This window comes from Tympanuchus pallidicinctus, unplaced genomic scaffold, assembly GCF_026119805.1.
Source record: "Tympanuchus pallidicinctus isolate F22 unplaced genomic scaffold, pur_lepc_1.0 scaffold24, whole genome shotgun sequence".
In the NCBI taxonomy this organism is placed as follows: domain Eukaryota; kingdom Metazoa; phylum Chordata; class Aves; order Galliformes; family Phasianidae; genus Tympanuchus; species Tympanuchus pallidicinctus.
The window spans coordinates 3,757,119-3,781,084 of record NW_026294741.1 but is presented as its reverse complement, the minus strand read 5'-3'; the positions used below and the strand labels follow the sequence as shown (position 1 = coordinate 3,781,084).

The 23,966-nt window shown below is 44.0% G+C and overlaps 1 protein-coding gene across 2 annotated transcripts; it reads right to left on the bottom strand.

The window, feature by feature from the left end:
• Positions 1-1,471: 1,471 nt before the first annotated feature.
• Positions 1,472-22,449, bottom strand: SLC6A4 (solute carrier family 6 member 4). 2 transcript variants are annotated; one of them, XM_052688574.1, is made up of 15 exons: positions 22,045-22,449; positions 20,911-21,282; positions 14,860-15,464; positions 14,026-14,160; positions 13,051-13,270; positions 12,487-12,625; positions 11,967-12,101; positions 10,067-10,170; positions 9,261-9,388; positions 8,845-8,957; positions 7,993-8,124; positions 6,816-6,915; positions 6,408-6,508; positions 4,205-4,372; positions 1,472-3,497 (listed from the first exon to the last, which is right to left on the bottom strand). In XM_052688574.1, the coding sequence occupies exons 3-15, from the start codon at positions 15,308-15,310 to the stop codon at positions 3,423-3,425; spliced, it is 2,001 nt and encodes a 666-aa protein (XP_052544534.1). In that variant the 5' UTR covers positions 15,311-15,464; positions 20,911-21,282; positions 22,045-22,449; the 3' UTR covers positions 1,472-3,422. The 2 variants fall into 2 exon arrangements, with proteins under 2 accessions (XP_052544534.1, XP_052544535.1); XM_052688575.1 differs by lacking the exon at positions 20,911-21,282.
• Positions 22,450-23,966: the final 1,517 nt, after the last annotated feature.

Genomic DNA, 23,966 nt, shown 5'->3' with positions numbered 1-23,966 from the left:
GGCACAAGAGACATCTACAGATGGATTATGATTATTAAATTTATTACAATGACAGTTTACAGTACAAGGCACATACTGATAACTTACAATCAGCTTGCAACACTTGTAACTAAACAGCTGCATAAATTAATACAGATGCATCCATGTAAAAGTTGGAGGGAATGCCTAATTCTGTACAGCTAAAACTCCAGTTTAATTCCTGCTTGAAAGGAACGTGTTCCTCCATTAGCAATTTCATTAACTCCTTTTTCAGTGTTCCTTATAGAGTGGGGTGTACTGGTGTGGCAGGTAAGTGGAATGTGAGCTGAGGAGAAGGGATTTCCTTGCCTCTAACACTTGGAATTGCAGTGCAGCCCATTTGGTATCTAATTAATTGTGTTTCAGGCAAACAAAGTTATCAGAGATAGCATGAAATGAACTTTTATAAGAAAAAGACATAGAAAAGCTGAAGCCAATATGCATCCAAAAACAAACCGGAACTGAATCATTGCTAATTCACTTTAATTGGAATGAAAACACAGATGGTTTTATCTTTGTGCTACTTGGGAAGGGAGAACTTGTTAGTTTACTTGAGGGCTTCCTTACCCTCGGTTCCCATACAGACCCTGCGCTGGACTGTCCTGGTGAAAAGAGGATGGAGATGTGATGTCACTGATCTTCAGGGCTGCCTATCTCTGACAGTGCTTTCTGTCCTGTGCCTTTGCTATCTGCATTGCTTTTTCTGTCTGTCTGCAGGTGATTTCAGAGACTTTCATCTCCTACAGTACACCTGTAGTCAGGGTGTGTTTGTCTGGATTTTTTCAGCTGAGAAATTCAAACTGAGAGAACCTGGGGCTTTTTTGGCTTCCACTAGAAAAACATGGCATTTCTTGGGCAGCTCATCAGAATTCTGTGCTACCACCTCCCAGAAAGGCAGCGTGTGAGGCACTGTATGTAGTGTCTCAATACAAACTACAGATGCCTCTTTTGCCATTTAAAATGCTGTTCCAAAGGAAGACCATGTCGGAAGTATTGCACACAAAGAAGCAGTTGTTTTAGCAGTTATTAATTACTCTGCAAATTATTCCATTAGGAGTAACAGTCCCAGCTTCAGTTTGTTTGCAAGAGCTCAAGGAGAAACTTTAGCTTTGATGCAGACAGTGCTGATGTTTAATGCAACTAATTCTGCTGTACTGTCACTGCTCTTAATTAAAGGCAGCAGAATGTCTGTTTGAAGAGACTTTCGCAAGTGGATGTGCAAAAACTGCTAAAAATTGGAACTGTAAGATATTTATTTGATGAGCCTAGTAGGAAACAGCATCAACTGGCCAAAAATTGGTCCGTGAGAAAGATCTGCTTAAAACAAGCATGGAGGGAGAAAGATACCTCACAATAGATGGGCAGCAGTCTGAAGAACAGAGGTGTGCGGTATTTCCTCCTTTATTTCCCACACTTGATACTGAATACAGACGTTGTTCATTTTTAATTGATGTTTCATGTGTATTTTTTTTATTTTTTTTCAAGGAATGTACTCATAGCAGGAAAGTTCATTAAAAACAATCAGTAATTTTCTCTGATTGGCAATTTGAAATCGTAGTGCATATCTAGATGAACTTTTCCTCACCACGAAGACATTTTGGAAGTAGTTTTCAGAGGGCCTGCAGGGCTAACCTTCAAAACCTATTCTGTATGAGTAAGCATCCAGTAAGACAAATTTATTTTGTTTTTCTGGTGGCAGTGCAAGAACAGACTCCCTCTTAAAAAATAGTGCAGGAGGCCTTTGTTTGTAATTTGCACAGAATAGCCCTTGTTCCTTAGGGTTATTTCCTTGTTGGGATTGAGTGCGAAAGATAAGGGAACTCGGGTCAGTATAGCAGTGGTGGAAGTGAGGTGACTGCTTTCAGAAGGCAGTCATAGAATCACCTCCCCTGCTTTCTTAGGTGCTTTGTACTGATGTAAACTTTCAGTAGGTTTCTCAGTGCCTGCTGCTACGTGTGCATGGATCGTGTCATTAATTTGTAAGTAAAGCATGAAATGCAGCAGAGGCTCTTATGTTCTATTCTACTTTTCTTAGACTTTTATAGCCTACATGGTAGAGGGAAAATGCAGTGTCTTCACATAGACTATGACTGTTCAGGTTTATCTAAATTCCCATGTAACTGCAGCAAAACTGCTGTCCTCCAGCTGATTTGGCAGTGATGGTCAGTTTATAGAGCAGCTGTAAACTGCTGGAGGCATATGTACAGATATAATATGGCAAGGTTAGTACATACATGAAAGTTAGTTTGTATGTCATCAGTGCTTCAAAATCTAATGCAATCGGTTCTGATCAGAATCTCCTGATGAACTCAACTGCTTGTTAAAGAAAAAACCCTACTGTTATTCTTCAGGGTGAAAACCAAATGTATTCACATAAGAGTAGGAGCTAGTAAGTCTTGGCAGTAGGTTTGTGTAAACGTACTTCTGTCAGCCAGCCAAAAGGGTTGCTCTAAACTTGAGGTCTGTACCAGGAAACAATAGAGAAAGCCACAGGCTCCAGCCAATCTTAGCTGGGGAACTGAAATTTAAAAAATAAACAAAGAAAAGCAGATCAGTGAGAGTCCACTTTTTGACATCTGAGCTCAAAGTAATTCATTATTGGTATATAGTTTCCTTGGGTGTAAAAGCACCGTCTGCGAGTACAAGGATTTTGTGAACATGTAGCTTAGCTGTGCTAGCAGCTTCAGTGCTTGTCAGATGACCTGTGAACCTTTTTGTTGCTTGACTACGAAGCCCACGTTACAAAAAATGGTTTTGTAGCCTTAAACAAGAAACAACAGAAACATATGATCTACAAATGAAATGAGGAGGATAACGTTACCAAATGTGCATGCTGATTTGTGCAGAGCTGCGTATAGTGCTGCTGGAGATTGCTGCCTCTTCCTCTGACGACTCCACTACAAACCCAGGAGTTGGAGAATTTATAAAACCCTGTGTTACTTGAGTAATATATGGCTATTGGAAATATTTTTGTATTTTTCAATGTAGTTGAAGCAATTAGAACCTTAGAAGCAAATACAACATTGCCCGGTACGAACGATTACACTGAGGAAGATACAGGAGAACTGCCACAGACTCGAGATTCTAAACCTAATCCTACCGCTGCTGCTCATCCTAGAGAGGCTTCTGCAACAGCCCCACTGTTGTGCCATCTTCACACACACAGACATCCTCGTGTTTCCAGAATGAGTTGGTTCCCAGGTCAGTCTGGTTAGAAGTGCATGGCAGGTTTCATTGAATTGCTTGGATGGATGTGTTGGAGGCATCATGTTTCCAAATGTCCGTTGTCAGTGTCAGAACCTCCACAGAAAACTCACCCCGTTGTTATCTCAGCTGGAAGCATAATTCCTTGGGTGGAAAGTTCTTTTCTGTGCTTCCCCTCTCTCCCCAGAAAGCAGGTTAGCTTACACTGCGTTCATGCCGATGTCTCCAAAAGGAATTTCTGTGGCTGTTTCTGGAGTAATGCTTTTCAGAATACGCTGTTGGAAAGAGATCAGTATTAGAAGTTCATTCACTTTAGAGCTAATAAATAACGTTTCAAAACCCTTTCCAAATGGTTGCAATAAAAACACAACTGGTTTGAGTTACACTTCTTACTACTTCTTACAGCTACAAGGCAGAAATGTTGCAGGGTGATTTTACCTTTGCACAGTGGTGCTGTGGAAGTGCACGCTTATTTATTAACGCTCTGTAGTAGATCCAGTCTAATTCCAAGGTTGACAGCTGTCATACTCATGCTTCAGGACCTTACTTGAGCGCTCTGAGTTTGTTGAACACATTCTCTCAGAACTGGTATTTACAAGAACTTACAAGAAATACCAAAAATGGCATCACAGGCTGCCATGGATTTATGGCAGAGAACCCTTATTAAGTGTGGGACAGAAAAAGAAACTTGTTCTTGTAAGCACACCCGAGGGACCCAATCTGTCACTGGCTCGCATGTGTGATTTCTAGGGAAAGCTTCCAGTTCAGCAGAGCATAAAAAGAAACACTCGATTCAGTAAGTGGATGTGAATGTATCTCAGCCCCTCAGCGAGGCCTGGGAGATTTGTAAATCACTCCAAATGGGTGAAAGACAATTAGCTGTTAGCAAACAGCCTGGGGCATCAAATCTTAGAAAAAATGACACACAGTACTTATAGAAATCACTTCCTTCCTAACGGACACAGCAGAGCCTACTGGGTACCTCCTTAAATGTTCCAGGAGTGATGATCAACCGATAAACCATGTAGATTGGGATGCAGATGATGGAAGAGGTTCCTATGCAGTAGCCCACTACTGTGGTCCAGTAGGGATAGTTGTAATCGAAAAGCCGTAGCTCAGGAGGGTTGGACAGAAAGCTGCAAGTGACGAACTGGAAAGGAAACAAGAAAAGTTTCAGCATGTTTTGATAGCACACGCTGTTCCTTCAGGGAACTCCCTGTGCCAGCATGGAATTAAACTTAAAAAAAAAAACAACCAAACAACAAAAAACCAGAGCAGGGCTTGAGAAGGATGAAATGTGTATTGCTCCTGAAAAAATCTCAAATGACATTAATGTAGATTAAACGAAAAGCTTTTAGATATCAAGACTTCAGGAAATTTAGAATTGCTCAGGAACTTGAGGGTATAACCCAAGCAGTAACTGAAAGCTGAGAAGCATGGTCTGACATTCCAGCTTTGAACACAGCATTGTGTTTTCTCATTCATTTGGGTTCTGCAACTATTGCAGTTGTGCACTCTGAAACAAGTAGGGGGGAAAAGTGATCTGTGCTATAGCAATTAAGAAATGATGTGGGAAGAGAAGGAATTTTTTTCTCTAGGACACATCTTAATGATCCCCAGTTTGTTCCTGTTGTATGATTTCTTTCCTACCTCTGACTCTTTCTGAATGATGCATTAAGAAATGCTTCACTACCGTTTATCACTTATTCATATCTGCTGAGCATTGCCTTGCCCTATAATCTGAGCGTGGCTTTTATTTTTACATACAATCAAAACAAATGAGTGGGTTTTTAAGGTTAGACAAACATTACATCTTCCACACATTTTACGGTGTGCCAGCTACACTGGTTTTATTTGTGTCCTTTTTATCAGTGAGCAACTTCCCTAAGGGTCTGGGTCCCTAAGGAATATTCTTGGAATGAAGCACTTCTGAGTAACTCTGGGGTTGCTAATCTTCAATGAGGGCACAGCACTGGAGTGCTGTGCAAAGTTTGTGCAAAGCATGCCTGCTTTTCAGTTCTGCTGTTAAGTCTTCCCCATCCCATGCACTCCCAGGAGGAAAACATCATATAATTAACTCTTACTCAGAATTTGATTCATTTTCTTTATTCTGCTTTCCCTTCATGACTGTGAGATTCTCGTGAAACAAGAAATGCTTTGCAGCTGAATGCCACATGAGTAATGTTGGTGACTGCTCTCAGAAGGATCTCTGAACTGTGTTTTTTTCCAGATTAGCATCAGAAGAGCGGGAGTACCACTGAAATTTCCATAGCAAAATAGCATAGTACCTTCTGGGCTTTCCTTACTTTAGTTTAGCTTCTGCAGAGAACACAAATAGCTCTGCCTAGTAACCACAGCACCAGAGCTGTCTGCTTTATTTTACTGGTTCAGGCTCACAAAGAGGACAGTAGTTTAAAAATCATTTCTGGCATTCTGGTGCTTTCATTTATAACCTTTTTTTCCTTCTTTTTCTGTGGGTAATAAAATAAAAATCTGTTAGAGACACATTGATTGTTACAGCAGAGTTTAGAATTCACTCTGCAGGTCTTCAGTCTGCATTCGGTGCTCATAAACTCCATCTTGACCTGCTCTGCTCCCGGCAACTATCAAAGATAGCACAAACCCATTGGGATCAGGAAATGAACACTTGATGTTACAACATTATTAATAGTACTGCTAAGTCAAACATAGAGTCAGGATTTCCAATCTCAAATTATAGATTTATGATGGTTGCAATTAACTGCTGCAGATGCTACGTGGGATACTCTGAAGCTGTCAGTCAGCAGATACTGGGGCCCTGTGTTTACTTATCTTGGGTTTCCTCCCAGGCACTGTTTCATCACCATCTTTTATTTTCTATGGCAAACGTAAAACAACAAAACAAAGTAATCTTCCCCTATGAGGAGGGAAGGAGTTACTCCAAACCCAGGCTTGTTTATCTAGCTGGTCTACCAACGCCCTTAAAATTGTGATTTAGTAACCAGACCTTGCAGCACTGCGTTGGATTTTTCACTAATTAAGCATTTTTGTTTTAACAAGAATTGTTACTAAAGAGCTTCCTAAGAGAATTCTGTAATTAAGCTTTTAGATGTCTAAGGAACCACATTGTTCAATGGTAATTTTGTGTACAGAGAAAAAAAAAAGAAAAAAAGAAAAAAACTCAAACAGATACGAAGAAAACTCACCAACAGGAAGATGGGACTGATTGCCACCCAGCACACTCGCCAGTACCAGCCAGGGGTGAAGCCCAGCATTTCTTTCACGTCATTGCAAAACTGGGTAATGCCTGTGGGGACAAATGAGGAGAGTGGGGACAGCAGGAAGGAGTCCTTTGCACAGAGATGTGTGCACAGCAAGGCAGCACAGGGCCCAGCCTGAGTGCTGTTTGTGCCTTAGCTACATGGAACCCTTAACAGTTCTGAGTACCTCGTTACTTTCAGATTTAGCCTGCTTCTCTCAGAGCCATCAGTAGTCATTCTTACGGATTTGCTTAACAGCAAGTTTGTGGGGAGGGGAAAAGAAAGAAAAACCAACGTTTTCCTGAGACATCAGAGGAACTGTGGCTCATTGGGACCCAGCAGCAACGCACGTACCGTAGAACCAGGCCACTGCCACCGCTTCCAGGAACACCACTGTTAGCACAGCTGGGCCTGTGGCGTATTCCTCAAACAGCTTCACCACATAGGCGCCTCCCTGCAAAGGACATGGTGCTGTCAGTGACCCAGAGATCCAGGGGTGGAAGCCCTGGGATGCTGCTTTTTATTACTGCCTTCATCTGAAGCAGAGCGTTCACAGATGGGTGAGTCCTGCTGCACTGTGAGCTGTGCAGTCCTTGGCTGCACTGCTGTTGCTGTGCGTGGATGTAGTCCAGCAGTGGGGCTGCCATGCAGAAGAGCTAAAACTGAACCTTATGGCTGTTGTCATTGGATTTCACTGAACAATTGGGACCTGGTGCAGTGTGGCAGGGTGACTTTTTGCATGCCTCCCGTGTCATCTTCCTCCAACTTGACTCATAGCTCCCAGATAGGAAACAAACAGGGCGTTGCTTCGCTTTCTTACCACTTGGGATACCTAGAACCAGCTTAACGAGGAAGAGTTTGTGTCTCAGACAGGAACTACGTCTACTTTTACAGTAAATGCTTCAATTAGAAGGTGGTTGTGTGTGAACAAGTGGAGTGAAACACAACAGGAAACCTGTGTGCGGTTTCCTTGCCCCTTTGTTCTCATAATTCAAAATTTTGCTTGCTTTGAAAACGAAATCCCACAAGCCGTGAAGGGACGATGTATGGGGGAGTGCTGGAGCTTTGCAGCCTGATCGGAGGAGGAAGATTCAGGTCATTTGGCAGAAATTTGCAGAGAGTGCTCCAGCAACAGTCAATTACAGCCATTTCTCATGGATAACTTTTGACCACTCTTTTTTTAACGCCATATATGTTTCTAACACTGGGAAAATGAAAGAAACAATCCTTTATTTTTAAACATGGAGGTTGGGAGAGGGAGAAGCAAAGCACACAAACTGCATCAAAACACCCCTGCTTGCTGACTTAGCAGCTGGAGCAGTGGCTGTGCCAGTTAGGATTTGCAGCAGAGTTATGCTGAACTGCAATACAATCGTTTTGCAACACATTTCTTAGTGAGAGATAATGCTCACATTTGGAGATTCAATCCGACTTCTTGAATCTCTTTTAAAACAAAAATACGACCCTCTCCAAGATGTCAGATGCAGGAAACTGCCAGTGAGGAAAGGTGAGGATGGGGTGAAATACTTACAAAGGTCAGGGTTGCCAACGACCCCAAAAAGCAAATGATGATCAGTCCGAGGACAAAGAATTCCCTGCGCTTGCTCCAGACATGTGGGAATTCATCCAGTACTCCTGTAATCACTCCCTCTAATCCTGCAAACTGAAAAGCATGCAAAAATTAATGGAGAACAGAGGGCAGTTTTACCTCGAAGAGGAGTTGTAGCCATTGAAACACTGTGTTTTACTCTTCCTGTAGAGCTGGCACAATTCAGACTTTCTTCAGAATGTTTTTAGCTCTTTAAGCAGCAATTGAGTCTTCCCATTTCAGTAGGAAGTGCCCATCGTCCAGAGGAAGTGGCTCAGTAGGACTAATTGTGCAATCACTGTGTTGAGCCTTCCTACAAGGAGCTGATTCTCAGTACAATAGACTCATGTGGCAATTTTTAGAAGAACTCTGTATTGCAGTGCTGCGAAGGAAGCTTTCTCCACTTTCCACCATTTAAATAAAATTAATGTGAAAGAGCATCAAACGGGAATTCATTCACTGATTTGTAAGCTTACCAGTACAGGACAGATGGAGCCCATAAGACTGCATACAGTTCATGAATCACGTGCTTCAGCTGTGCTCCTAGGTCTGCTACTATTTATCACAGTGCAACCATGACAGATCATTTAATCTTATTTAAGACTCTGTTTCTCCATTATTAAAAATGGAGCAAGAGTTTCTATCTAACAGAAGGCACGAGGAGATGCCAGTCCTGCATTAAACTCTTTGGTGACAGCCCTGTGTTTGTAATTCTGCTCCTCCTGGTGTTGGCTGGGGTTAAGGAATACACCACACAAATCATTCATCCATCTCTCTCAAGTATTGTCTACTCACCGTGCTGTCTAATCCCAGCGTGAGTAACATCAAGAAAAATATGATGGCAAAGAAAGTTGAGGCAGGCATGTTTGCAATGGCTTCAGCGTAGGTAATGAAGAGCAGACTGGGTCCTGGTGTTAGAGTGGAGAAGCAGAGAGACCTGTTAGTGCTGCCGTGGGGAGGACAGGTTGTTCCATTTTCCTGCAGGCTTCTCCTCCTGACTACGTCCCAGCGTGCAGTTAGAACAGTGCCATGGAGCTGCATGCATGACTTCCCTACGCTGGCATTATGGAATAGTATTTTAGCTGCACTGTGCCTTTATCACACCCTGAATTACATACCAAACATTTGACAATCTTATCCACTCATTCAAGTTGTTAGGTCTCTCAATGTAGAATACACAACTACGTTCTCTTAGAAGTCAAAAAGCCTACCCATGTCTTTGGCAACCTCCGACACATCTTCATTCCTCATCTCAGCCATGTACCCCAGCACAGTGAAAATGACAAACCCGGACACGAAGCTGGTCAGGCAGTTCACAGTGCTGGTAACCAGGGCATCTCTGCAACAGAACACCCAACTCACATCAGGGAATCAGCATCTGCTGGGGAGGGCAGCGTGCTGCCAGGTGGGGGCAGCGGTTGAGCTGCACTCCTGCAGCAGTCTGGGGAATGCAGTGGAAGGAGCAAGGAGTGGATTTTGGGAAGGAAACAACGACAAAGCGACTTCTCATTGTTTTTCCTAAGGAAGAGCTTCAGACAGGTTGTAACGTTAGTCTGGCACGAGATTAAATGCTGGGTTTGTGCTTGCAGAAATACCAGACTTCTAAAATGACAGGAATGGCTCTAGGAATATTAAAGAAAGAAGACATTCTTTAATTTTATAAACAGTTTTTTTAAAAGGAAACAATTACAAACTGCCTTTCAGCTTAGGGCTCTAAAGTCACACCCTGGCTGACTCTCAGCAACTCTCATCTGATTGTCAGGGAGCTGTGCCATTTTGTTGTGGCAGGTTTTTCATGCTGCCCTCCTTGCTGTCATTGGTAGAGATTACTTCTCTTTAAGGTAGGCACAACAGAAAATGCTTGGGCTTGCAGTTTCTTTGTTCTGTTGTGCTGCTGTCTGGTTTATATATATAAAGGTCTGACAATTCCGTGTCTTTCACTGGCACTATTTCCTTTTCATAAAAAACAGCACCTATGTAAAGCTGAATTTAGTACATAAAATGAGGTAGAACTCACTGGTAGCAGTTGTTATGGAATTTGTTGTAGCTGGCATAAGCCAACAGGACCCCAAAACCTGGGCCGAGGGAGAAAAAAATCTGAGCTGCTGCATCCACCCAAACCTGGAAAATGATAAAAATCAAGAGAAAAAGGTAATGAGACAGATGGGATGAGATTGGCAGATTCACAGTATTATTTAGCCATACAAAGTTGAGCATCATTTGTGTGCTTATGTTCTAGTCCTGGTCTAACAAAGGCTTCGTTAAGAAAGTATGTTGGAATGTGAGTTTTTTCTTGAGATTTCTTGAGGAAGGTGTTAATATCTACTACAGTTTGGCTGTCTTTGCTGTTCTGGTTTTCATTGGTGATGCAATTAGGATTTATATCAAAAGAATTTACCACGGATAAAGAGCTGTTGCATTTCTTTACACGCTGTAAGTATCCCTTCTGCCAGCACTGCAGATGATTTGCCTGTAATTGGGTTACCCCAGCTTCTGCAGTGTATGGAGAGCTCTGCTCATGGTTTGGTGGTGGACTTGGCCCATCTTTCTCTGTGTGCTGTGCAGTAGCTCTGTGTTTGGCTGTGCATCCTCTAGGCTGAGACTATTCCTAGGCACACAGTTCACATTTTGTAGTGTGGATGCAGCTGCAGTTCGAGGGACTCCATCCAGCTTTGTTGCAGCCATGATAGATGCAAGTGTGATGACTTGTAACAAAAAGCTTGTTGTACTTGAAGAGTGTTTGCAGCCTTAATAAGTGGTGTTCCTAAAGTGCTAATATCAGCTCTCTTTCTGAAGGTGAAAGTCCTCGTTTGTTTATCCTCTTCTGATTGAAACCTGGAGTTCATTACCACTCATTTCTAATACTCTGCCATCGTGTGAGGCCATCCTGTATCAGCCACAGACAGAACTCTGTCATCGTCCAGCAGACACAGATTGTGATCTGCTGTCCTCACTTCAGATACATCCAATACAATATCAATGCCCTTTATTGCTTTTTCAGAAGATGTGGTCCCTTATTGAAGATGCTGCTTTATCAGAGACTGGTGTCTTTTCATTTCCTTTTCATTCAAAACTCTCCATATCAGCTGGGGAACAGCAGACTTGCAAACATTAGAATTTTTAATCTTTATATTTGTAGTATTTATTGCTTTGGGGTTTTTCCATCGCTCTCTCCACTAGAGGCTTTCTTACACAGGGACCTCAGTGCAGCCTCCAGCTTGATGGACTACTTGTCATCCACAGAGTTCAGAGCTGAATCAGATAGTGAAATGGATTGGCTTTTTTTTTTCATTAGCTCAGTCTTGTCCTCATCCTTCCTTTCTTTTCAAACCCTGGTGGAGTGTGCAGACCCAACTGATCCATTGCTTCTCCGGTGCACTTGCCCATGTCCACTCATCACCAAGTCATGCTTTAGTTGGCAGCTAAAGAGACCCTCCCTGGGCTTATCTGCCAGAGTGTGTCACAGGATGGAGACTTTACATTTCAGCTCTGGTAACTATAGACACCATTGGGTGTGGGAAAGTCTGCCTGAGCATGCAGTGATCCCCTCACCATCAAAACAACTGCAGCTAATCCGGATGGTACATTTAGTAAATGTCGCTGTGACAGCTAGAGGCCAAGGACTGTGTTGTTGTGTAGCAGCAATCATTGTAGCTTCTTGCACAGTGCTGGGCTGTTTGTTTCACTGTTCAAGCTAAATTCACGATGAACTTAAATAGCAGAACAGAACCAGGAACCCCATCTAACCTTTTAAAAATATCTATATAGTTATGGAAAGAATAGGATGACTGCTTAAACAAGAGCATGACGTCCATGCTAAGACATCTATATAATCATACTCCATGTTGAAAGTACACACTGTGGTACACGTGCTGAAAGGCTACACGTGAGCCCCAACTATTTCATTGTGTTCTTACCTCAGTGGCCAGGAGCTTCTGCCATTCAGGTTTCAGGTAGTAGAGGACACCTCTCCAGGCACCGGGCAGAGTCGCCCCTCTCACTAGCAGGATAAAAAGTATGACGTAGGGGAACGTGGCTGTGACCCACACCACCTGCCAGGGAGAACATTGAGATAGCGTTTGCCATGGGCAGAAAATTAAGAGATGAGAAGAAATCATGATAACTTTCAAATGATAACTCTTAGTCTTTATAACATCTTCATATGAACTTTCTCAAAAGCTCTGTAAGCAGATTGCAGATAAATATCCATGCTTTCTCTGTGTGGGTTGTTCTTGTGCACAGAACTGTGGCATAACTTATTGTTACGTATTACTTGGATAACAGTAGCAGTCACTCTGCAGCAAGGGCTTCCCAAATAAGTGAAGCTGCAATCTCTGCCCTGAAGACAGTCTAGGATAACTGTAGTGTTAATTGGCTCCTTTAGAACTTGTGCTAGGCTGTACTGTACCAAGTGATTTGTCTTGCTTTTGCATTCACCTTGCCAGATGTTTTGACCCCTTTCCAGATGCTGAAGTATACAATGATGAAGATTAACAATAAACAGAGGGTCAATTGCCAGCTAATGCCCCCCAGGTCATCCAGCCCATTGGACCTGTGCACCTGTAGAACTTGGCGGCTGAAAGAGGAAAGAAAAACACAGTGTAGATATTTTTGTTACAAATATGTTCAGTATGCTTTGAGCAGTCCCTTACTGTGGACTGAGCATTACAAGTAGTCCTGAGGCCTTGATAACTAGACTTCAGAGTCATTCTATTCTGGATTTCTTTTTAACTCACAGGCCTGATATTAACAGTACACCAGTGTTGATAAATGGTAAATATTGACAGTTGATAATGGCCAGACAATTGGGAACCTGCAGTCTAAAATACAGAGTACCCTTCCCCACACCCTAAGCTTACGTTCCCCTACAGGTATTTAGTTACTTGAATAGTTTAGAAAAGAGTACCATAACTAACCACCTCTGCTCCTCCTCCAAAGAAAAGCTTGCTATGCGTTTCACCATTCTGTCTGACGTTACTGTCCTCACTTACATGCACTTACGTATAAAATTCTTCTGCAGGAGAGATGGAGTGCAGGGCCCAGCTGATGTTGTCCTTGCTGAAGTAGGTAGTGCAGTTGCCTGTGTTCCATGCATTATTGCAGCTGGTCCACGGCAGCTCTGTCGTGAAGGAGGACACGAGGTAGTAGAAGACCCACGCCATGATGGTGTTGTAATAGGAGGCTACATAGAGGTCTATGACACAGATGGCAAAGCCAATGCCTAGTAGGTTAGGAAATAATGACATGAAGTGAGTGTAAGTCAGGCCACAAAAAGGAAGGAATTGGTTATTCACATCACCCACAATTAGTAACCATGAAGGCAGCTCTGCAGGAGGTACACGTACCCCGTCATGTATCTACAGCACTGGAATTTCTTATGGCTTCAGAAACACTCGTGTTCTGTTTCCAGAGGAACATTCTTAATCAAGACAATATAGACAATATAGGCTTAAATTGGTTTTTTCAGCTGCTCCTAAAATTTGGAATTTGGAAACTGCCATCTGCTACTCTTAGGCCAGAACTCTGACACTGGGAGCAAGAGTAACAAATGCATAGAATAGCCCCTACTACATTATTTCTATTTCTGTAGGGAATCTTCTTTCCTGTTCTCAATTTTGCCCAGGATTCAGTAATTCTGTGCTTATTTGTTCAATTATATGGGTTATTTTTGGGTTGTTTTTTTTGTTTTGTTTTGGTTTTTACTTGTTTCAAGCTTGATTCAGAGCAGCCTCTATCTAATCTAAGAGCTGTGTGACACTTATGCATGAGAGCACACACACATGTACAGATGTACATAAAGCTTTATGAAAACTTTCTTTGTAAAGCCAGAATTGTGTGTAGAAATAGACTGACTTTGTCCTAGCCTTACTTTGCTCTGTTGTTTTCAGATATTATTATTTTGTTTTTAGAAAATACGTCATTATCAGAAGATCTCGCTTGGAAAGTTCCTTCTAATTTTCCATTTCCCTTCATTACCTTTGAATATAGGACATATTTTTCTCCAAATTGAAATACAGCCATTCCTGTGGTACTGTCCTAGTGCTAATTCCATATAGAAGAGCGGAATACCACCGAAGATGGCCATAATTGTGTAAGGAATGAGGAATGCTCCTGCAAGAGACAAAGCAGATCATTGTAACTCTTCATAGGACTTCTCTTCCACTACTTTCAGCACTCCGTGGACAATTCCTTTTGTTCCCCAGGGAGAATGCACGTCCCCTCCCTAGCAGTGTGCCGTACTGCGTTACCATGGCATTTCTCACAGCTAACTGCACAGCAGTGTGAACAAGAAGTGACACTCAGGCCAAACTTCTCATGTTTCTGCAACAAGTTTACATGGGGTTCGCAAAGATTGCACTGCCTCTGTAGTACAAGGTGAGACGAGATAGAGACAGTCATGAATTTCTTTGCTAGAATGCCTGAGCACATCAGGGATGCAGAAGTCTTTTCTATTCAGTCTCTCCTTGAGGAGATTTAGATTTTGGCTGGGACATCTGTGAGTCTCAGTCCCAGCTTTCCTGAGGAGTGTTTTGACAAGTTGGTTTATCTGGTTTTAAATACTCCTTGGGACAGGGCTCAAATCTTTTCTTTCAGGTTTCTCTGCACCTAACCAGTGCTCAGCTCCTGGTTGTTCTCATTTTTTGATATCTTATCCTATCCCGTGGTTTAAGTTTTCCAGTCTGCTTTAAAAGTAATTAATTTCCTGTTATTGCTATGCCATGTATGATATTAAAACAAACTACTAAACTAATCCATTAGCAAGCAAGGAAGCTGAACGTTAAGGAACAGAACACAGAACTGGCCACTGACCTCCTCCATTCTGATAGCATATGTAAGGAAATCTCCACACGTTTCCCAGATCCACCGCGTATCCAATGACAGAGAGCAGAAAGTCAATTTTTTTACTCCAGGTCTCTCTGTCTTCCAGCTCCATCAGCTGCTGCTGGCCCTCTGCTCCACACGTGGTGGCTGTGGTGGCTGTGGCTGCTGGGTTGGTGCACTGCGCATCCTCCACCTCTCCCACCCCATTGCAAGGCACGGAGCTCTGAACTCCCGAATAGCCATTTGAGATCTGAGCTGCCTCCTCCTTATTTCCCTGCCCGGGATGGATTTTATTCCCATCCTCCATGAGCCGTAGGGCAGATTTAGGGTTCTTGATCAGCAGTCCGTTCTCTTTACAATCTTCTCCTTCGTTACAGTCTGAGGTACCTTTCTTGGAAGTCAGCAGCTGAGTCTCGTTGCTTGTTGCCTTTTTTTCCATTTCTCCAAGGTTTCCCCTGCCCAGTTGCACACAGGCAGCAGCACTCAGTCCCCTTCAGCTAATTTTCCCACGCTTTTATTTCTAGTGTATTCCCAGTGCTCTCAGAATTTCCCTTCCATATTTAAATCCATCAGACTGAAGGCATGAACACCATCTAAGAAATGAAACACGTTACAGAATACTCTGTTACAGAGCTTATCGATGCTGGTAACGTTCATGTTACAATTTGGGCAGTTCCTGTGATTAAAATATCTTTGGAGATAGTTAACCATTACCGCATGAAATATGAATTACTGAGCAGATAATTCAGAAGGGAACCAGCGAAACTCCAGGCTGCGTGCAGAGAAAGGAAGGAAGCAGTATTAAGAAAGAAGAAATAATTAAATACTGCAATAACAGGTGTGCAAATTACATTCCACGATCGTCTTTCTTCAGAAATCCCACATCCCTGCCACGTTTAGCAGCAGATCTGGAAAGCTTAAATGAAAGTTTGGGAAGTTCGTCAACACTAATCATGAGAAAAAGAAAAAAGATTTCAGTTAGGTTGGTTAGAATCAGGAGGAAATAGCATCTAGGTCTGCTCAGGACAAAGCTTGACCCCCATGCTGCATAACTCTCTAGAGAAATAAAGGCTTCTCTCACTCTGTTTGGATTCCAGCCCTGGCAGGGCAGTGGGCACAGCTCCTACAGCAAATCCCAGCCCTGATTTTTACCTGCTCTCTTCTTACGGGCTGGAAGAATAATCCAAGGGAAACAAAGCAATTCAAAATTAAAAAAAATAATAATAAAGAAAGCAAGCAAGCAATTAATTGTTCCTTGAGAATAAAAAAGAGCAGCAAAAAATCTGTGGTTCTGTGGGTCATGTTCTTTTTTCTGCTCGTTTGTTCAGGTGCTGTAAGTCCTCAGTCAATGAAACGTGCAAACAGACCCTTTGTGCTGCGAGTGCCCTGGGGCATCAGCCCGGCTTTATGGCTTGCAAAGCATTACTCCACCTACATGATGCCCCCACATAGTAAATGATGATCATTACATCTCATTCTTCCTTTTCAAAGCATTTTTCCCCACAGTAAATATGATTGCAACATCCCTTGCGGAAGAATAAGCATTATTTCACTTTCGACTCTTGGAAAACCAGAGCAGGGTGGGAATATTATTTGCTCATTGCTGGAATTTGCTCACTGCCAGAGCTATTAAAACACAGGTTTTTCCCAGCCTTCAGTCTTGTGCAGAGATTGTTTGCTAAGCCTCTTTGCAAGCAAGCAAGCAGAAAGGAAAGTTTTTGAGCTGCAGAGCAAGCAGGATGACCTTCTCCAGGGTGTTTTTATTACTTCCAGAAACCTCTGGGTTGCTCACACTTACTTTCTGTGCTTACCCAGATAATGCTGTTTTCACCTTACAGCAAACAACGTACCATTAATGTTGGATTATTACCATGGCAGTACTTTGCTATTAGTTAATCATCACAAAGACTGAAACATCTTCTGAGCACCCCAGAAAAATACACGTCAGAGTAATGTCTGCTTTACCTGCAGGACTACGAAAACTGAATGCCTTTGGAGTCCACAACCTTCCCAGTGTCCCAAAAGAGCCTGTGTAGGTGGAACTGTGCTACCACCACTGGTAGCAACAGAAAAATCCTAGGGAAGGACAGACCCAACCCTTCTCTCCCTTGTGCATGGCACGTTAATAGTAAGGAATATGGAAAAGTAACCTGAGCCCTTGTGAACTTTATACCTCTTACTCAAAGTGCAAGAACAGTAAAGGATGTTGATTTAACTGCATTATCTGTGAGGCTGGATTTTCTATACCATTTGCTGTATCCACAAAGCGTTTTCTTTCTATGCATAAATACTTCTTGGCACGTCCTGAGGGGCGTTTGTTGAATGTTGTGTTGGTTTCCTGGATCTGTGACAATCACGATTGTTGTCTTATCCAGCCCTAAGCTCCTTCTGCAGACCACAGGAAAGAAACATCACATCACTTGACATGTTTTCGTGGAATTTTCAGTAGTTTGAACCTCAGCTATGCATCGTGACTTGTGAACTTCGAGGGGCTTCTGCTGGAATTCAAACTATTCCTTTCCGACAGTAAATTCCAGCTCACCATCTACCATGGGAAATCTCCGTGGTGTTCTCAGAGCTGGCACGTGGAAAGAGAACTGTAAGGTTTCGTTACCCTTTAAAAAAGAACCGCCAACAAACAGCAGGAGAATGGACGCTGCTGCAGAGTGGTGGCAGTGGCAAAAGCTGAGTTCTTGGAGTTGAGAAGTGTGCTAGGATTAGTAGGGAAACAGACAGGAAAGTTGTGCTAACAAGGAAGGACTTCACCCACTTTTGCCCCTCATGCACCCACCTCTCTGCTGCTGCATAGGACACACTATTGTAGTGAATAATGAAAGGAATACCAGCTTACTGCCTGTTTTTTATCGGAGCTGTTGCAAAGGTTGCTCTTTCATAAGTACCTACTGGCTTCTTATCACCAACATAATTAGTGCAGAAGGAAAAAACAGAAAAACGGCACAGAGCCAGAATCACGGAACCACAGAACTATGAAGGCTGTAAGAACCTCTCAGACCCTCAATTCTGACCCATCCCCACTGTGCCCACTGACCACGGCCCTCTGTGCCACATCCCCACGGGCCTCGAACACCTTCAGGGACTCCCCCAGTTTCCTGGGCAGCCTGTGCCACTGCATCAGCTCTCTTTGGAGAAGAAATTGATCCTAATATCCCGCATGCACTGCCTGGAGCAGCCCTGAGAAACCCTTAGATGTGCTGCAGCCACACTGGGCTAAACTGGGCAGTGAGGCTGTGTGCTTCGTGGAGTTTGACTCAAGCCACCAACGCAGCTCACATAAACCCATTATTCCACGATAATTTTCAGTTACTCCCACTCAGAGCTGGATTTAAGCAAACGGTAGAGACCCAAAGCCAACTCCTCTGCCTCTCCCAAAGCAATCCCAGAGCAGCACCCCTGTGCTGGGGTCCGGATCCTTGCTGAGCGGGGAGGCGCAGAGCTGGGCATTGCTTTGGGTGTTCCTGAGGCACGCAGTGACCTCTCGTGGCAATGTGGGAATCCCTGTCATGCTCTGCCGTGCAGTAAAGCACATCTTCCCAGCACATTAATACCAAATTATTTCCCAATACTCTGTATTTTTAAAGGAGAAAACTAACTCTTGCTAGGCCTTTTTGAAAACAGCACTTGGTGGTGTACAGCCTGAACCTGGGTTACAGCTGCATTCCTGCAAGAAAACCTCATTATTGCCACACCTCTGCCTTCCTCCCGTCCACTTACACCTGCAAAGAGTTAAACTACATGGAATCCCAAGACGAAACATTAATTTGTACTGCTGGCAAACAGCATCAAGTCTGAGATGATTTCTGTTAACTTGACCTAAGCTTTACTTCCATCACAGAGTATATCAGGCTGTTAGAATTACGTGGCTGCATGACTGCAAATTGCACCGTGCAAAGAAGATGCAGCTCATACAGGCAGAGGGATGTAAATGGAAAGATCCAAGGCACAGTGCTATCCATTGACCTCCACTATTCCCAAGAGGGTTTAATACGGATAAGATGTGAAAGAAAGGCTTGAAAATGGAAGTACTGGGGAAATATCAACTTGGACTGTGAGTCTTATGTCACACTCTTGTTCATGTCTCAGCCTGAAGTTAAGGAGTCAGCAGGAAAGAGAGGATTTACCTGTAGGAATTTGTTGAGAAGAGAGACACTGTGCGGTAGCGTGAATACTGCCAAACTGCCAGCTGTCATTTAAGGAACAGAGAGGGGAGGAAAATGCATTTTATGGCTCAAGAGCGTCTGTAAGTAGTGCAAGGAAACAGATAAGCACAGAGGGAGTGATAACCCATTTGCATTCTTCCTCAAATTATTTATATCAACTCATAGGAAGAGTTGAGCAAATATCAGCAAAGAAATAGAGCAGCACTCTGTAATGCTGCTCTGCACAGTCACCTGCTCTGCATTGCAGCTGGAAGGCCGTCTGCGTGCTCACAGCCTGCACCTAATGCCAGCAGGCACATTGTCATGGTTATCATGCTTTTGCCTAAAGGAAGTGAGCAACCAGGCACCAGCTTCCAGATGGATGCTTTGTGAAGAATCTCTCAGAGCTGCAGCCCCTCTGCTGGAGCTCTGCTGCCTGCTCCATGGGATGCTTGTCCTGCAGACGGCTGCACTGCACTGCACTGGTGCTCAGGACATAAACTGACAGCCAGCAGAGCTGCAGGAACACAGCTGTGGAGCAGAGTTAACACATCAGCGTCGGATGGGGCAGAGTGAGCACTTTGTTAGGCTTCTAGTGCTGTTCCTAAAACTCAGCAGATTCATCTTTCTTTCCAGGGAAGGAGGAAAGGGACTAAACACGCAGTGCATTTCCACGTGTGGGAATAATTTGGGGCTCTTATTAAATTTCCAGTTTGGAGGCAGCATTTGCCAGTTTGTGTAACGGTCTGAAATTCACCACCCCCCATGTTCCATTACAACACAGACCACAACACTTGCCAAACTCAAAAGTACTCTCCAAGAAAACCGTGCTCCATCCACCACTCATCAGAATCACCAGAAGATGAGAGAGCTCCCCATCAAAACGCCCGGCAGCTCACAGCCCACACTTAAAATTCCACAAGCAATGCTCCAAAGAACCCAAATCCCATTGCACCGTCCTCCCATTGCACCGTCCTCCCCTCCCCAGGCTTCCTAACACACCAAGACATGCCTTCCTCGAGGCGCTATGCATTCAGTTAGGCTGCATTCCTCACCCAACTCCTGTGTCACAGTGCAGACGGACCCAGACAGCCAACAGCTCCCAGCAGTAAACTTGATTGACTGTGCATACGTTCACAGCACACGGACCTCAGATCCATCACTCGCAATAAATCTGTCCCATCGAGTCAGATAATTTGCTACACTGGAACAGTTTATCTTTTAAAACATAATTTCATGGAGTTGCTAAAGTTTCCTTTATTCTTCCGAAATAACAGCTTGCAAAGAATTTTTTTTTATTTTATTTTTGCTTCAGATCTGCTGCTTTTCTGTATTTTTTGTACAGAATATGTATAAAGCTACACTTTATAGCCTTTTTTTTCTTTTTTCCCAATTGCTCTATAAATCCTGCTTTAGTAATGCATTGGTGTGATGGCTGAACCTCAGATTTCAGACTGGCGTCCCATTTCCCACAGCCCTGAGTGCAGGCAAGTGGCTGCACAGGATTTGGGGCACATTGCAGAAAAGCAAGAAAAGACATCAGCAGTGTAAAAGCCAAAGCAAACTTTCACCCCACATCCACACTCCGTGGCTTTGCTTTATGCAAAGCTTTGTCACTTGTTTTTTTTGACTCTGCTTCAGGAGCTACTCATAGACCTTCAAAGTTAAAGATGAAACAATAAACACACATATATACATGCTAACTAACAGGCTGCTGTTAGTACTTCAGACTTTGGAGACAAAGTTGAAAGAGGCAGCAAGAAGTCCAAGTTAACGACGCTCCTGTGCCTGCCTGCTGCAGGACGGCTGCTCAGACACCTCCTAACACCCTGCCCGGATTCCAGAAGGCATCTCACACCAGAAGCACCAGTCCTTCCCTTACCTGTCCTTCAGCCAGGTGTGCGGTGCTTTCCTCTCAGCTCTCCTTCACCCACATCTGCTGCAGATCCCAGCACGCAGCCTGTGTGCAGCGCAGCACCTCGGGGAGCTTTTTGTACACCAGTCCCCCTCACATGGTCTGATTTGCAGATAATCTGCTGCCAAAGAGCTCTTTAAGAATTTTTGCGTCACTTTAGTGAAATAAACTTTATGTTTCACCAGGGCTGCAGCTCGGTTTTCCTCCTAGAGGTGGGTGGCTCCACTTGAGCTGCTGGAAGGAGCGTGATCCAATGGAGGCAGAGGGCGAGGGGAGCGGCTCAGCGGTGCTGTGACAGCTGGAACAGGAGGTGCAGGGAGCACACATGGGGCCGAGGTGCTGCTTGCAGGTGGAGGAAGAAAGGACAGAGATGTCTGCCACCACATTAAGAGAGCTCGGAAGGAATGTTATTGCCCTACATGTGTGTCATTTTAACGAGGAGATAAGAAGTTTTGTTTGAACACAGCAAGCACAAACCCTTTAAGAGGCGTTCTGGTGCATCCACGACGGGCTGCTACTCATCCCACCACCAAACCCACCCCACTAAACTGGCATTTCTTCCCTTCTCAACTTTACATTTTGTTTCTAAAGGGCCGCGTATGGCAGGTCAACGAAACAGTGCTGTAGTTTGGTGTGGAAAAGAAAGGGGAAGAAGGAGAGCAGGGACAAGGAAGAAGAGTTAACAGTTACAGCAGCAAGCGGCTGCCAGCTTGAGAGACTTGTTCCAAGCAATTATATGGGGGGAAAACAGCACACGAAACTGTTAAAAATGAAAAGCACAGGGCTGTGATAAGCGCGCTCCACGTTCGGGTCCCCTTCCATAGCCGCGGTGTGTCGCTGGCACCATCTCAAGGACGGCTCCAGTACTGCAATTACAAACACGCCTACCGAAACAGTTCCTTCTTCTCCATTAATTCTTGTGGCAGTGCATTAACAACGTTTCGTCAATTAATATCGTTGCCTTAGCTATTTACTGCTCTCACACAGTGCTACTGAGCTCATCTTGCTGCACCATACTCCCCCCTGCTGTGCTCCTTGCAATGCAAACACTTCGGGAGGTGGTAAGCTCTGCTGAGCTGCAGGGCAAATCAGCGTCCTCACCTGCAATCATCCACGATCCTCCCTGTCCTGCTGAACACAAAGACCACCACATCTCACCCAGCAAACCCCTCTTAAGATCACAGCACAGCGCTGTAGGACAGGACTGTTGCTGTGCGCCAGGAGGGATGGGATGAGGGCTCTGTGCCTCTTCGTACAGATTTCCATCTCACACAGCTGGGAGACTGCAACGCATGTTCACCTGTTGCCTCTTCTTCCCTCCTGCAGGGAACCTCTGTGCACGCCTCGGCTCTGCTCTTTGCAAAACTGCATCTTCCTAAAGTCTTAGCGCCAGAGCTTTGAGGTTTCTGCGTCCCATTCTCCCACTCAGAGCACACTCTTTGAGCACCGCTGCGTGACGTCCATCAGGCAGCTCAACTGCTTTCCTCTGCTCTCAGCAGTGGCACCCACTGAGAGCTCAACCATTTTTTGTGGGATATACGAAGCTGTAATGTGAAAAACAGCACGTTAAGAGCACAGAACCACCCTTCATGACTTACGCTGGCCGTTTGGTTCCTTCTTTTTTTGTTAATGTCTTCTGCAGCAGTGTCTGTTTGTTGTTCTTTAATTTCTTGCCAGAAGCCTGGAGCTTTTGGGGCATAATGCAAGTAACAGACCTCAGATTTCAGCTGACCCATCACCATTATGAAACATACTTATCCCACGTGACATTCTTTTAGGTGCTGCACTGAATTTCAGGGAATCTTTGCAAAATCCTGGTGGTTTAGGATGGGTAAGAGCATTAAATCGGACCTCACACAAGATATAACTTCAAGTTCTTCTACGGCTCTCCCCAGGTAAAGCAACAGTAATTCCAGCCACCAGTAGTAGCAGAGGACTGGGAATCATCAGCAAAGTGACCTAACAACAGCAGTACCAGCTGCACCAAGAGATTAACACCAGCTCTGTGAGCACATCTCTGCTTCACCGCCAATAAGAGGACGGGAGCAATTCGCAAATAACACGAAACAAATCCTCAATTATTTATGCGTTGCTGTCTTTTGCTCAGTTAGGAGCCTGATCACATTGAGAAGCTGTTACTTCTGGCTTTGGGATAAAAGAAATTCTGATTGTCCTCCCTTGCTGATTTCTAAGTGAACATGCTGGGATGGCCTGGCAGCTGGGGAGCCTGGGGGGTGTTGTGCTGGCATCAGAACTGTGCTGAGAGAATTCAGAAGGGGAAATCTGATGCCAACGACCCACACACCAACACCGTACAGGGGAGCAGCCTCTCCCCTGGCCACTGCCTTTTCTGAGTTAGCAGTGTGCTATTTTCCTACTCCTGACTGAAACTGCTCTTGCTGGCTTTCATAACATCTGTCAATATTTTCCAAGTGTCATAGGAACTGCCTTTGAATTGCCACTGCACGGTTTTATTGGCAGAAATGGGAGGAGGAAATTATCTGCTAGCTGCCCAGTTCCACCAAACTCCAAAGGTCTTCTTAGGAGCACGCAAAGAATATAAACCAAACTGAACAGAAACAGAGGTGAAGAATTGCTCCTTGTTTCTCACCCTAACGTAACATTTTGCCAGGCAGCATAACAGACCATCTTAGCTTGCATTGTGCCTTAAGCTACAGTCATGATCAGCAGCCTTGGAGCCAGTTGTTCAGCTGCCCTTGGAGTTCTCAAGACAGAAACGCTGCTCTCACTTTGACATGCCTATTTCCCTTCTTACTCCCCCTGACAGAGATCTTATAAAACAGCCAGACATGAATGCAAAACTGCTTCTGCCAGATTGGCTTTGTTTCCTATTATGTGTTTTAGGCATGTGGATTTTCTGTGCTTATTTGAAGGAAAGGAAAAAAAAAGTGTACTATTGTATAAGCTGCACTGGGAAATATCTGGGTGAGGACTCCAGAGATAAGCACACACTGGACAATATCTTTAAATACTAAAATTAACAGCAAAATTGGCTTGGAAAC